General features: G+C 38.6%; 1 protein-coding gene across 1 annotated transcript in view; it reads left to right on the forward strand.

Annotated features, from left to right (window-relative positions):
• UNC13C (unc-13 homolog C) overlaps positions 1–15,714 on the forward strand; it is a 511,573-nt gene that overhangs the window by 393,144 nt on the left and 102,715 nt on the right. Inside the window, exons 19-21 of the mRNA XM_037053932.1 lie at positions 2,641–2,767; positions 6,652–6,748; positions 7,418–7,561. Of these exons, the coding sequence (XP_036909827.1) occupies positions 2,641–2,767; positions 6,652–6,748; positions 7,418–7,561 (368 nt within the window). The remainder of the gene's footprint in view (positions 1–2,640; positions 2,768–6,651; positions 6,749–7,417; positions 7,562–15,714) is intronic.

Genomic DNA, 15,714 nt, shown 5'->3' on the forward strand with positions numbered 1-15,714 from the left:
TCCTAAGCCTCTTCTCACTTTTTTAAATTCTTGTTTCTTCATTCTTTTCTGTTTGGTCATTTTTTTGTTCCTTCTGGTCCACTCCCTTGAGTCCCAGTTTCCTTTCCATCACTATTGTTTTCCTGTGCATTTCCCTTCATTTCACTTAGTTTGGCCTTCATTTGTTTCTCTAATTTGTAACTAAAACCAACCAGTTCTGTGAGCATTTTGATCACCAGTATTTTGAACTGTGCATCTGATAGGTTGGCTATCTCTTGGTTGCTTAGAAGTATTGGCTCTAGGGCTTTGAGCTGTTTTTCTTGAGCGATAATGTTTTGGTCTGTTTGTGCCTGTTCTGTATGAGGGGTGATGCCTTAGGTGTTCACCAGGGCAGGGCATCCCAGTTGTTGGGTTTGTGATGCTGTATGTGGGGGCGGGGTCAGAGAGGGGCAATGGTGTCGCTTCTGTTGCTTCCCGAAAGCAAGTTGGGCTCTTCTGGTGCTGGTTCCCGGGTGTGTGGGTTTGTGCACCCTCCAGGACCCTGTGGGTCTCTCCAGTGAACTCTCTGTGAGCCTGGGAGCTTCTCCCAGCACCTCGACCCCCAAAGTTTTTCCAGTCAGTGCTTTTAGGCTTTAATTCCTGGCGCTGGGGCTCTGGTTTGTGCGCTATGTCTCACTGCTCACCCCTTCACCTGGTTTATCTTCATGTGAATGTGTGACCATGGTCAGCCAGCCACCCCGCACTCTCACTGGGTCTGCCCTTTGCCACCCCACACCTGGGATCCACCAACTACAGTCTGAGCACCTGGATTAGTCTGGCCACCTTTTCCTGTGTGACCCCACTCAGCCAGCCGCTGATTCCTCCCCCTTTACAAGTTTGTCTGAATGGTTCGTTGTTGTCAGACTTCCATACAGTTCAATTTTCTGTGTTTTGGTTGCCTTTTTGTTACTAAAACTCTGTTGTCTTTAAACTTGGATGTGCAAGGAGGCACAGTGTTTCCACCTATGCCTCCAGCTTCACCAGAAGTCAGTTTGCCTTTTTCTTACTTAAATGCTTCCCTGGTTCAAATTCCTTCCTATACTCCAAAGCAGTATCTGTTTCTGTTGTCAGCAATGGCAATCTGCAAACTTTGATCTCATTGAGTCAGAGTCACCCTCTGTTTCTAGGATAGAGAACAAAAGACAGTCCAAATTTCTTCTCCTGGGCTTAGAGGGCTTTAATCAGAAGGGCAGGGGGAGTCACAAGACCAGATCTGTCAAGTTCTGGTTTCCTCTAGGCCAGCACCAGGTGTGGGATCCTGAGTGACAGAGGATCCCAGCAGCTATTTAAGTTTTGAGTCAGTATTTGTGCTGAGTAGAGAGCCTTCTTAATGTGTAGTTTCCAGAGCAAGAGTCTTCCCTCACCTGGGTTTCAGTGTTGTATTGCATTAAATTCTTACCTGTTGGTTTATCAGAAAAATGTTTCCTGTTAAGGTGTGGCAAGAAGGACCCTAGACATCAGAAGGGGAAAGAGAAGGGGGAGAGCCAACACTGAAAGGGGGAAAGATGGGAATGAATCTGGAGGGAGTCAAGCAAAACAGCACCCAGTTCATAATTTTATGTGGGAGTTTGTTCTAGAACTACTAGTTTATTACTCTTATTTTTGCATGTGTTCTCGCTTTCTCTCTTAGTTCTACAGGTTGTTTTGAATTAATCATTGTTTAGATAAGTTGAAAATATTCTATTTGGGGTTGTGTTTCTTCTTGTGTTTATCATTTGAATTTAAGTCTCTGTGGTCAGGTTTTGAGAAGCAAGAATATTCTCAATTTGTTTATAATAATCTAATTTCTTCATTTAGCATTTTTAGCCTGGTATGTAAAGTATAGGTTTTTTCTGCTAAAAATCAAAGTTCTTTGCTACCAGAGCTACTCAAAGGGTACTTTCAACCTGAATATAGTTAGGGATATTTTAGGTTTGGTTGGGGAGAGAAGGAAGTAGAGATAAATATGTTCAGTAATATGATATCTCTATCCTCAATACTGTATTTACAGATCAAAATAATAGTTTTAAGCTATACTTTTTGAGCAAGAGAGAAAAAAGTCACATATTAGGAAATTCTGCTTACAGAATATCTAAAAAGCCATAGGGTATAAAATAATTTTAGCTGAATTTAAAATATGAAGAAGAAATAATCTGGATTAGAAGTTAGATATATTTCCTTTCCTCTTCAACTATCTTAATGTTTTAAGTGTTAAATATTCATGTCAAGATGTGATCTACTCATTCACATTTCCAGTATTAGTCAGGGGTTATGTTTCCTAGTTTAATTCAAATTTTATTCATGGTTGGAGCTTTTATTCTTTCTGGCACTTTTGTCAGGTCAAAAGTGGCCAAAATATGAGAATTTGCAGTTAAATAGAAAAAATGTGTCAAAATTCTCACCTTTTTCAGGATGGTACATCAGACATTCAAGTTATTTCTCATTACTGGTTGACCTATTCCACATAGGATTTATGACTTGTACACTTTATAAAATTTCATATTTGTCTTTTGCAATTCTCTTCATCTTTATGGCAAATACACTACTTTCTTCCCTTTTGAAATTATACTAATAAAAGTAGATTGGGCCACAACATTGTTGGCAAACCAAATTTTATTAAACGTTTGATTTTATCTGTTACAGAACATGAAAAGCAGCGGTTATGCAAGAGCACCGATTATATGAATTTGCATTTCAAAGTGAAATGGTTTTATAATGAATACGTGCGAGAACTTCCTGCCTTCAGGGATGCCATTCCTGAGTACTCCCTGTAAGTAGTGATTTTCAGCCCCAAGTTTGTTCTCAATTATAAGTCCGATAAAATTACACTTGAACTATGCTGCCCTGAAATTGCTTCGTGTAGTCTTCATCTGAGTGCAGGCATATCTATTTTAAAATTAACATTAAATGATTTGCATCTCTTTGGGAACAATATTTAATTGAATTGTATTGCATTTTTCAAGTATGTCTTACTTGGATATTCAACTCAAAAAGAAGGAAATATATGATAGAGTGTGGATCAAAGGATGAGATTTCCTGTAGAAGTGCTTGAACTCAGATATTCTTGGTGAAATGAGGGTACCTGTACAGGGTGGGACAAAGCTCGTATAGGTTTACAGTTGTTTGTACAGAAAACAATACAATACTTAATAAATAATAATGTGCAGACTGTTTTGCAAACTCATGACTGTAAACCTACTTTTGTCCCACTGTGTATATTGAGCTATGCAATCAGATTTTTTTCCTCTAATTCAAACTGAAAAAAAATGTCTTAGAAATTATATTTCTAAAATTGAAGTCGTTATTGAATGAGTAACATTTTTATAAACATATCTCTATCAAATACATTGCACAATCAGTCTCATAATAGTCTGCATTGATATTTATCAGAATTCTATTTTATTTTGTTAAGGGTGATGGGAGTTTCCATATACCAGGCACTGTACAAAGTATAGTAAGTTTATTGGCTGAGCTAGAGTAGAGGAAACATCTTGTAGAACAGTTTATTAGCTTGGTTAGAAATCATATATACTTAGGTCTATGACACAAGGACCTCTGCTTGTGCTTTTGCATTTGCAAATGTCAGGGATGAGCTCAGCTTACTGGGTTACCTCTTCCAAGAGTGTTTGTACAACAGTAACTGAATCCTGAAGGTAAGAATAACCTAGTTCTATCGAATACTAAAAAATGCTTATTGAGCATGCACCTTGTGCCAGGTCATATATGAGGTCCTGGAGCTATAAAAATGAAGGACCCATGTACACAGAGCTACAGGAGGAAGGGTGGCATGTAACAATATGGCATATGCCATGTGCTATAATTATATGTACAGGAGGATGTGGTTCCTTGAAGGAGATGGACATAGCTCACCTTAGTGCTTTCAGTGAACATTTCAATAGAGAAATAATTTGCTATTAGTGGGTTACTGCAAGACATACGTAAAACAAATTATACAAGTATAGCATACAAAAATAATTGGACCTCCCTAAAAAGAGAAAAATAATACTACCAGAGCAATGTTTTAAGAGATATTAGGTAAGAATTTTGTAAAACTGATAAAAAAAATGAAGCTGTTCAAAAATTTCAATAAATCCTAAGCAGGATAAAAACACAAGGAAAACTGCCCATAGATACATCATAGAAAATTGCCTAAAAACAGAAAGAACAAAAACGTTTAAATGTATGAGGTCTAGGAAGGAAAAAAAAACTACCAGAGCTACAATACTATTGGCTGGCTCTTCAATAAAAGTGACCAAAATTAACTCCTGGCCAAGATGGGGGCATAGGTAGATATGCTTCACTTCTTTGCACAACCAAAAGAAGTATAACAACCAATAAAAAAAAAAAAAACAGAACTGCCAGAAAATTGAACTGAATGGAATTCCAGCAACTAAGGAGTTAAAAAAGAAACATTAATCCAGACTGGTATGAGGAGCAGAGATGGGCAGCTGGGGCAGAGAGGACACGTGACAAGGCACCTGCTAGCAGACCAGGCAGCCAAAGAACAGCTGGTGGACCAGGCGTTCCCACATTTGCATGTGGGTAAATCAGGAGGAACAACTGGGGAAGAAGATAGAGAGCACAACCCAAGTTTCCAGCATGGGAAAATAAAGCCTCAAAAACTCTGGCTGTAAAATCTATGGGGGTTGTGACAGCAGAAGAAATTGACAGTCTTACCAGCAAAGCCTGTTGGAGAGGCCCATGGGAAGCTAGAGCTTACACAAGCCCACCAACCTAGGAATCAGCACCAAAAATACACAATTTGCTCAGAGGGAGTGGGGGAAGTGACCATAAGCAGGATGAGAGCCGAGCAAGCAGCACTGTTCCCTCTCAGTCCCCTCCCCCTAAGACAGCACCACAACACAGCAAAGTGGGTTGCCCTGCTCTGGCAACCCCTTATAGTATAAGTAAGCTCTACCCCTTAAAATGTAAAAAATGAGCAGAGACAAAGAAATACAGTCCAAATGAAATAATATGTCAAAACTCCAGAAAAACAACTAAGTAACAAGAAAATAGACAACCTATCAGATGCAGAGTTCAAAATACTGGAAATCAGGATGCTCACAGAAATTATTGAGTCTGGCCACAAAATAAAGGAAGAAGTGAAGGCTATACAAAGTGAAATAAAGCAAAATATACATGGAACTCACAGGGAAGGGAAGGAAACTGGGACTCAACTGAACCATTTGGAACAAAAGTAAGAAATCAACATTCAACAGGAACAGAATGAAGAAACAAGAATTCATGAAAATGAGGAGAAGGTTAGGAACCTCTGGGACAACTCTAAATACACCAACATCCGTGTCATAGGGGTGCCAAAAGGAGAAGAGGAAGACCCAGAAATTGAAAACTTGCTTGAAAAAACAATGAAGAAAAACTTCAATGTGGAGAAGTAAATAGACATGCAAATCCAGGAAGCTCAGAAAGTCCCAAACAAGTTGGACCCAAAGAGGAACATACCAAGGCACCTCATAATTACATTACCCAAGACTGAAAATAAAGAGAGAATCTCAAAAGCAACGAGAGAAAAGGAAACAGTTACCTACAAAGGAGTTGCCATAAGACTATCAGTTGATTTCTCAAAAGAAACCTTGCAGGCAAGAAGGGGCTGGAAAGAAGTATTCAAAGTCATGATAAGCAAGGACCTCTATCCAAGATTACTCTATTCAGCAAAGCTATCATTAGAATGGAAGGGCAGATAAAGTGCTTCCCAGATAACATAAAGTTAAAAGAGTTCATCATCACCAAGCCCTTATTACATTAAATGTTCAAGGACTTATGTAAGAAAAAGAAGAAAAAGACCAAAACTATAAATAATAAAATGAAACCAAACACACAACTATCAACAACTGAACCCCCCCCCCCAAAAAAAAAAAAGCAAAAGGAAAAACAAACTAAGCAAACAACTAGAACAGGAACAGAATCACAGAAATAGAGATCACATGGAGGGTTATCAGTAGGGAGGAAGATAGAGGGAATGGGGAAAAGGATATAGGGAATAAGAAACATAATTGGTAGATACAAAACAGACAGGGCTAGGTTAAGAATAGTATGGGAAATGGAGAAGCCAAAGGACTTATATGTATGACCCATGGACATGAACTAAGGAGGGGAATGCTAGTGGGAAGGGGATTCAGGAGAGAAGAAAAAGGGGACAACTATAATAGCATAATCAACAAAATATACTAAAAGAAATCTCACCACGCCAAAATATAATGCAGATTTTTTAAGTGCTGAGGGAAAAAGCTATCAACTTAGAATTCTACAAGTATTAAAAACATCCTTCAAAAATAAAGCAAAATTAAAAATTAATCTCAGAAGATGAAAGAACCCATTTCCTGCTGGCCCTTAATAAAAATATATACTGTGAACCATGGAAGGAAAAATAACACAAGGTCAAATCAGAGTAATATAGTAAAGAATATAAAGCTTTTATCTTGTCAAATAAAATATACATAGAAAGAGATAAAGAATGAAGTTAAAGAAAGGGGATATATTTAATAAAGTAAGCTAAAAGTCTCTGAGGAAACAGACTTGGAAAAAGTGAACAAGAAGAGACTTGAGGTATTAAATTACTCCCATTTAAGAACAGAGCAATGTTTGCTGTTAGTTATGTGCATATGACATTTTATAGTCTGTAACATTAATTTTTAGGTGGTTTGAACCTTTTGTCATGCAATGGCTAGATGAAAATGAAGATGTGTCAATGGAGTTTCTTCAAGGAGCACTGGGAAGAGACAAAAAGGATGGAGTGAGTTTAAATTACTTTAAGATTGTTTGTTGCCAAGATTTATTCACATTTCTCACCTTTAAGTTAATGGGAATTATTAGGCTCATTGTTATTTATTAAGGTTTATTTTAATCCTCTAATCAAAAAAAATTTGAGACACAACTTTAAAGAGCTGATAGGAACCCTAGGGGATTGCTTAAACAAAAAATAAATTTTTAAAAAATCACCGTTTTGCTGCAAGATTCTTTACTTATTCAATTAGTCAGAACTAAGTTTAGCAGCCTTGTATAAAACTCCTCTGAGGTCCTGTAACCTTTCCAGGATGCCAAGCCTAAGAGCAGGCACTCTCCTGGGGTCTCCGAAGCAACTCAAAAGTCTTGAGCCAGTCTGCTGGCTAAATCATCCTAATACCTAGAGGGAATGAGACGCAAACAAACAAAAACAGTTCCCCAATTCAGCAATGGAGAAGCCATTAATAGCAGCCTGCCCCATGACATTAGTTCCACTACATCTTCCAGGAAACAAGATAAATGATTTTTAAATGAATAGATATTTTATTACTAAAAAATGAAGGTACATGATATGCAAGTCCATGATATAGAAGATTCAGTTGTTCATGTGAAATAGTGAAGACTGTTTCTACAGTACTGCTAATGTGTTTAATCCGATGGTTTCACCTTCTCCCTTCAGTTCCAGCAAACCTCTGATCATGCCCTCTTCTCTTGTTCCGTGGTTGATGTCTTTGCTCAGCTTAATCAGAGCTTTGAGATTATTAAGAAACTGGAATGTCCTAACCCGGAAGCATTATCTCACTTAATGAGAAGATTTGCAAAGGTAGGTCAAAGGAAATAAATATTTGCTTTGCCGGAATTGCGCCGTGTCAATATTTGCACAGAACCTGAATAACGCCGCTGTTTTGTCGTGTGTCTTCTCTGACAGCGCTGCCCCAGTCCGATATCTAATGCCAGTATGGAGAGAGTAGGTTCTTTCAGGTTTATCACTTTTCTTTGTTCACCTCCTGTTTTTTACATATGGATTTGTCATCTTTAAAAAAATCTAGGTGTTATTCCCATTAATGACTCAGGCATTTTTTAACTAAAGACACTACCATGGGTGGCCAAATTTTATTTCAAATGCGGTGCTTTATAGCTGAAAATAAGCCTTCACATTGCGTATTCAAATTGCAAGTATTTTCTAGCCAACACCACAGGACAATGTAAAGTGCATGGTGCGGCAGAAGTAGCGCCTGAGCGTGATTGGCAGGGTACACAAATGTCTTGCATGAGATGGACGGCAATGTGAACATTTCACCTAAAATGTCATATGGTGTGCCTATGTGTGATACTATGTTACAGAATTACATGCTTATAATTTCATAATAAAGGGTTTTGTAATAAAAAGAGTGTTATTTGTGCTGGACCCTCCAATACATTCAGCACATCGAATATATTGAACTTGGAGTCATGCCAACAGAGCCCTGGTTTCAACTCATCCAGTAACTGTAGTGTGAATCTAAGCAGTTCCCCTGGCTTTTAAAAACTTAGTTTTTTTTACCTCACAGATGCATCTGGGGCAACCAGATTCCTCCTCAGAACTCTTTCTCTCCTTGGAGTCTAAGAAGACTTACAAAGTTCTTACTATTTTGCCAAGAGCTTCAGGAGAAATAGAAGGAATAAAAGATGCAGTCTCTGCCTTTCAAATCACATATATACATGTATACCAGAGGGGACCCCCAAAAAGGAATTTATTCATAAAAATTGTGTATTTATTCTTACATGTTTAAACTTCAATAACCTTCAAAGTACTCTCCATTTAATGCAGTACACCAATTGAGGCATTTTTTTCATTGCTCAAAACAGTTTTTGCACTCAGCAATTTTGACTCCTTTTAGTGCTTCTGATGTTTATTTTTGTTTGTTTGTTTCACCTCTTCCACAGTGAAATGTTTCCCTTTGAGGACTTTTTTCATCTGAGTAAACAAAAAAAAGTTGTTTGGGTCGAGATCAGGTGAATAGGGAGGGTGGGGCACCAGGGTCATGCTGTTTTGGTCAAAAACTGCTGAACACTCAGCACAGTATGGGCAGGCAAGGTGTGCTCCTAAATCATCCATGAAAAGGGCCCATGCATTGAAACAGTCTGCAAAAGAAATTCACTGAAGTTGAAAGCAGCCTCTCACAAGAATGCCAGCTGGTACGTTGATACAGATGCATTTCTAGAATACTCACCTAGCTTGGGAAACCTGTATTACAAGGGATCTGCCCTCCAGATGTTTTAGGGGGTCCCCCCTCATATGTATAAAATTAGGACCACATTACAAACTAATTGGAAGTTCACATAAAGAGGGATGCAATTGGATCTTGAGTATAATGGAATTTACAGTACGTTGAAGAGAAAGAAAAATAAGAGCTGAAATAGGCAGAGGTTTCGTGGGGAAAATGGGGCTCCTTCAGCCTACAACGATGAAGTTATGGAAGTATTCTAAGCCAAGGGAACAGTAGGAATGAAGGAAGAGGTAAAGCTGAGCTTGACATAAACAATAAAAACATCTGTTCTGGGAGAAGCAGTGGGAAAGGTTGGGGAAGTGAAGATGGGCTCAGATCTTGAAGAGCTTTGCGTCCCAGGTTGAGTTTAGACTTTTAAACAACATCAGAAACACTGAACATTTGGAGATTGTTAAGCAGGTGGTGTTACGACACATAGAATAGCATAGGGGGATGACCTACAGCTCTGTGTCTTACTGCCCTAAGGATAAGTCCAGCTCTATGGGTCAATGGTAGCAGAGGTCTTGGCTGTTCTTTTAAGTGCATGGTTACTTATTGCCTCACATGCGCACTCTATGAGCCACTTTGAGAGACTAGTCGTGAATAAGCGTGATCTCTGAACTCAGAAAACTTGTAGTGGGAGAGCCATACCCGTAAACAACTATGACAGAGTTAAATGCTATAATCAGTGTAGCTCAGATATTGAAAAGGCCCAGAATACCTATATCTGTATGCATATTTCAAGTTCTGTTTTTCCTGAGTCTCCTCTACACTCACAGATGGGAGCCCTCTCACTGTGTCCTCACATGGTCTCTTCCCTGTGCATGTGAACCCCGTGTGTTTCTACGTGTGTCCTAATTTTATCTTCCTATGAAGAGACTAGTCAGATTGGATTACAGCCCACACTGGTGACTTTATTTCAAGAGTCACCTCTTTAACAGCTCTGTCTCCAAATACAGTCACATTCTGAGGTACTGCGGGTTAGGGTTTCAACATATGAATTTTGAATGGACACAATTCATCCCATAAAAGAGATATACATTTAATACACTTTTCAGCACAGACACAAATACGAGAGTATATAACTTCATTTGCATTATCACAAAAAGTCTAGATTTTGAAGTCTTTCATGAAGGGGAGGCTCTTTAAACCTGGTTCACTAATAGATGAGTTAGGAAAGGTTTCTTGTCGAAGACAGTATCTTTACCAACCACGGAAGGGCAATTTATGCTGAGGCCACAAGTCAACCAAGAAACTCCATGATTTAAAATGAAGATTTCCTTTCAGCTCACACACTTCCAGATATGGGGTAGGTGACCCTATAAAAGAGTCTTTATCAAAGATGAACAATGCCAGATGCTGGCTAAAGTGGGAAGGAGAGATTTTAATCAATAATCTACTATTACAATGGAAAAGAGCCCAGAATGAACTGGTGACTCAATTTCGCTTCCTACAGAGGCCAGTGGGCATTTTAAAGGAAGAAAGAAAAAGTAGAGGCAAGTCAGGGCTAAGCAGAATCAGGGTAGGGAAAAATTGTAATAAAACAAGAGAGTCAGTTCACATGAAACCCATCCAGGTTTGCTCCCTGGTGGTTATGGAAGTTAGGATCCATCCTTCCCACAGAGGTGGGGAGACAGGGACTATCTTCAGGTCTTGGCTGCAACAAACAATTGACCCTTTTGGCAGCCCTGTGGCTTTGCAGGCAGACACTTGAAGAGGGCTTGTGTCAACCTGGAGTTGCAGCCTGTGTGTTGGTGTACGTTCAAATCTTTACAGGCCAAGGTTGAGGCCTAGGTGACAAGAGGGCATGTAGGAACCTGGCCAGAGTTTGGTCAAGGAAAGGACATTTGTCACCTCCCCAACCCTTACTGTTTTGTGGATAAGGGGTTCTGGCCTGAGAGGTCCCAAGGCAGACAGAGCAGAGGATTCATGGAGAGCAGATGGAACCATAATCGGAAAGTCAGGCCCACATTTGTAAAGAGTCTTGGAGAACAGGCAAAGTCGCTAAACTTCTTCAGTGGAAAATGAACAGCCAATGAGGACAATCTGTCAGTCAAAACAGTATTACATTATTTATCTGCCATAAAATATGTAGAACTGTGGTCTATGTCTGTGAGTTACAAAGACTAAAGGAACTTCCACTTTTAAAGATGATAGTTTTCTTGGATGTAGCTGATTTTAATTTCCCAATATGTTGAAATCTGCAGGCATTCTGCAAGAGACTTACTCTAAAACATTAAGTAACTATTTTCTTGATTAGCAGCTGAGTTTTGGGTGACTGCCAAGAAAAAGATAAAACAGGGTCATTAGGGATACTGCCTTAAAAAGTATGTCACATCTATTCTTGGAGCCGTAGGACTCATAGTGGAAACAGGATCATATGAGAATTTAATAATCTCGGTTTATATATTTAGTAACGTACTATTATAATTGCACATGTTATTAGAAAAGTAAATGTAATTCGCCCTCAGGCAGCATGTTATGTAAGGTGTAGACTTGGAAGCACTGAGAGGGAGAAGGAAGACAGCTGAACTGGGACTCTTAGGCCCTGGGCTCCCTCCCACCCTCCACCTCTTGGTAGCTATGACCTTTCTCTGGCTGTGAAGCTGAACGTAGCCACGTTGAGACCACTGGGGATACAATCAAATGGCCAGGAGGGAAGTATAAAGGGGGGGTCACAAAGAGGGCTGTATTAGAAGTGCATTCAGAAAAACTCATTCTGTAAAGCATCAAGAAAATAATTAGGCTCCATGTGTCACTGAGGAAATGTGCAGATTTTATTGGCACAAAAAATAATTTCAATTAAGTAAAATATTTGTAAACCATGGGAATTCAATGCCCAATTATTATCACTAGGAAATAATGTAAGAATAATGAAGAATATTTTCTGGGAAAGTAGAAATTGGCAAATTTCATTGAAAAATAACTTCTATTTTACTGGAATAATTTTTTAAATCATAATCATAAAAATGAGATTCTGCAGTTAATCTAAATAGCTATGAGGTCTGTCCAGAAGGTATCTAGCCATGTAGTATGAACAATAGAAATGTTTATTGAACAAGATACAAGAAACATTGTACATAGGACAATAATGACTCTGTCCCCTTCACAGTAGGCATCTTGGGACCTCACACAGTTCTCCCAGTAGACATCAGTTGCCCCATGATATTTTTCTGAACCTCATCAATGGTCTGAAATCTCTTGTCTTTCAAAGGTGATTTTAGTTTTGGGAAAAGAAGTCACAGGGTGCCAAATCTGGGCTGTAGGGGGCTGAGTCATCTGGGTGATCTGATGCTTTGCCAAAAAGCTCTGCTCATGAGCAGGTGTGTTGTCATGATGAAGCTGCCAATCACCAGTCGCCCATCTCAATCATCTGAATACTTTCCACGGAGGAATATTCAAGGTTAACATAAAATTTGGTGCAGACCGATTGCTTTACTCACTCAGTCATTTTGAATGTGACAGCCACACAGTGCACATGCTCACTCAATGGCATCTACCTCCCCCGCTGACTAGTACTGTGAAGTCATCACTGTTCACACATGTGCATTCCAGTCCACTCTTTTGGCTGTCACACAAACCATTCTTGTTATATTTACAGTGGCTGAACTTTTTCTGGATATACCTCATTGTATTTTTCAATAACTTCAAACAACTGGAGTTTAGATATGACCATTGGTTTTATAATCCTGTCTTTCTTAGGATTGAGTTTGTTGTATCAAAATATACTGAAATCACGTTATCTTTCTGGGACTTATACAATCTAAACCATCCCTTGTAGAGAAGACATATTAATGGTACATATCTTCAGGAATTTTAGAAGATTTTTAGCATTCTAAAATGGAACTTATAGGGAAGATTCATTCTTACTAAAGCACATGTAAGACCAAATAAGGTACCCAACATTTAAATGCTTTAAATTCCATAGCAGGTTCATCAGGAACTATGATGATGAGTTATGTAACAGCACATGGGAAGTGAATGTTCCTATGGCCGTGTTGTTGCTCTTGATAAGTGTGGGTAGTTTAATCTAAAAAAGGAGAGAGAAGTGAAGTAACGATATCTTCAGTACTACCTAAGAACAAATCAACTATTTTTTGACTCCCGGCTATAAGTCTGGCTATTTGCGAGGTGCTGGAGATACTTTGGTGAATGGGGTACACACATTCCTTATTTTCTGGGAACCTAATCCTCATTTTAAAAAATAGTGATAATTCATTAAACACCACTATGTACTAATTACTTTACCTACAGTATCTTCCTAATTCTTTACAACAACCCCATGGGATAGATACTGTTATTTTCTGTCATTTTTCAAATGACACAAAATGCTCAGAAAGTTTAAATAATTCCAACAAGGCACCCAACCATCTAGAAATGGTACATATGGGATGCTTTTAACCACTAAGCTATTCTACCTTAACATTCTCATGTCATCAGAAATCAACTGGTAAGTCAAACACCAAAATCTCACCCTTTATTTTTACCCTCTGGGCTAGACCTACATGTCTATGGGGGTTTACCTTTGTTGGGTGCATTAAAATCTGCTGGTGTAAAGCACTGAGCTGACATTTCTAATGTCATTCAGCAGATAAAACAGAGTATTCTTGTCTTCTCTGTGTTGCTCTAATGCTATGATTTTCCATGCCTAAAATGTGCCTGTGAAAATGCATCTTAGACCAGGGCTTTTATCTTACTGATTATATAAGTAAATCCTTACATAAACCTACTGGTAGTGTTGACAGGCTATTCAATTTATTCCTACTCATGTGGCATTAGCTTAGGAGACTTTGTGTAAGTCTCCTAATTGTGTAATTGACAGCCATCTGACTCAGCAGTAACAGAACCTGCATGTCAAATCAGATATACTGAAGCTTGGAGATATTAGAGTCACTCTATGTAATCCTTTAAATACAGCAGAAGCCCTCTCTTCACTGCCATCAGAACACTCCATCTCATCTAATCTGGAGCTCTTGGAATGGCAGCACCTTTGCTGCATCCAGCGAAGAACTGCCTCCACCTCGTGACTATCTCTTCATTTAAACTCTGTTTTGTTATAGAACATGAGGCATACAGCCCCTGGTAGGCTACTTGTCGCCTCTCTCTCCATGTCGTCACCACTTCTGAACCCCAACAGTCCCACAAAAAGGAAATAATGACCTACATTCACACATTTAGAAGTCCTATTTTCCAGGCTTTACTAAGTACTCCTTCCATCAACAGATTCTCTCTGAACAGTTGTCCCCACCCTGCCATGAGTAGTTAGGACAATGGTGCTTAAGTGTCTGCTTGCATCTGTATCACCTAGAGACTTCTTAAAAAATAGATTGCTGAGACAAAACCCCAGAATTGCTGACTCTATAATCTGCAATAAAAGCAGAGAATTTGCATTTCCAATAAGTTGCAGGTAATGCTACTGTTGCTGCTGGAGACACGTCTCCGGCAGACATGTCTTGAGTAACTAACTACTTACTAGGATTAATTAAAGAACTAATGTCTTACCAATATTAAATACTCACTAGTAGTAACTAAAGAACTAATATAGAGATTTAGATTACTGAATAAATTAGAATGAAACTGAGGTTGCTCCTAAAATGTGTATGTGACTTTTCATTCAGGTTTACTTTGTATGTCAGTAAAGAAATGAATGTTATTACAGCCAGCGCACCCACAACTCTCAAGGGCACAACCTACGTGGCTGAGCGCTTTTTCTTACTCCCAACCCATCCTGACTTGCTAACCACTGACATTTGTAGGCCAGCGGATGTGAGATCTTAGGCTCAGTTTTCTCCCAGCAGGAATCTGAAAGACTGAGGTTTTTCTATGAAGTAAAGTCGCACATTAGACCCTGTGGGGATACCTCGGTGATGATCAGAAATCAGGGTTTGGATTCCCTGCCCAAACTTCATCTTGAACAACCGATAATGTCTGTATAGCAATAAGCTCCTAAAGTCAGGCTGTTGTTTGTTTTTGTTTTTGCAATTTAGTGAAATGGTTCCTACAGTTTACACTATCATCAGAATCTGTAAATTAAGAGTAGTGTTCATATGTGTGCGTGAATTAGCTCTCCTTAGGTAAGTCCCAAAGTAAGGTTTAGCATAATGTCTAAAGTAAAATTTGAATAACTGCATTTGAAAGTTACTCAAGTCTGATCAACCATCTGTTTTCCCAGATTTACTGGTCTGTTACTTGATACGATTTTATATTTTCCATGCTAATCTTCTGTTTAAATTGACACATATTATCATTTTAGTTTGTACTTCCACAGAGTATTGATTTTCTTCTGTGTGTTATCCCTAATTTCAGGTTTTCATCCTAATCATAAAAGTCTGTAAGACAAATTCATAGACACAGTTGGTGAATTCATTTTGGAGATGAACTCTGTCTCCTTCAGTCTAGCTCTTTGGAGTGTCTCTCTGAGTTGATTTTAAGCAACAAAGAAAATTAGGATGAATATATTTTACAAAAAGGAAATAAAAGCTTTTTGTGGCCTTGTTTTTCTATGAAAAGAGATGGCATATATCTACTGTTATTCTCTCTTCTAAGATAAATCACATCCACATTTGACTTATGGTAAATTCAAGCTATTAATTAAAAGCAATAGTTTGCAAGCTCATTGATACATTTTTAAGGAATTAAAATGAAGTGTAACAGAGTTTGTTTGTTTCCCATGTTTTGCATAATTAATAGAAGTAGAGGGCATCCTTAGGCTCAGAAATAGTTATTA

This window comes from Sturnira hondurensis, unplaced genomic scaffold, assembly GCF_014824575.4.
Source record: "Sturnira hondurensis isolate 20B ecotype Veracruz unplaced genomic scaffold, ASM1482457v3 Scaffold0008196, whole genome shotgun sequence".
In the NCBI taxonomy this organism is placed as follows: Eukaryota; Metazoa; Chordata; class Mammalia; order Chiroptera; family Phyllostomidae; genus Sturnira; species Sturnira hondurensis.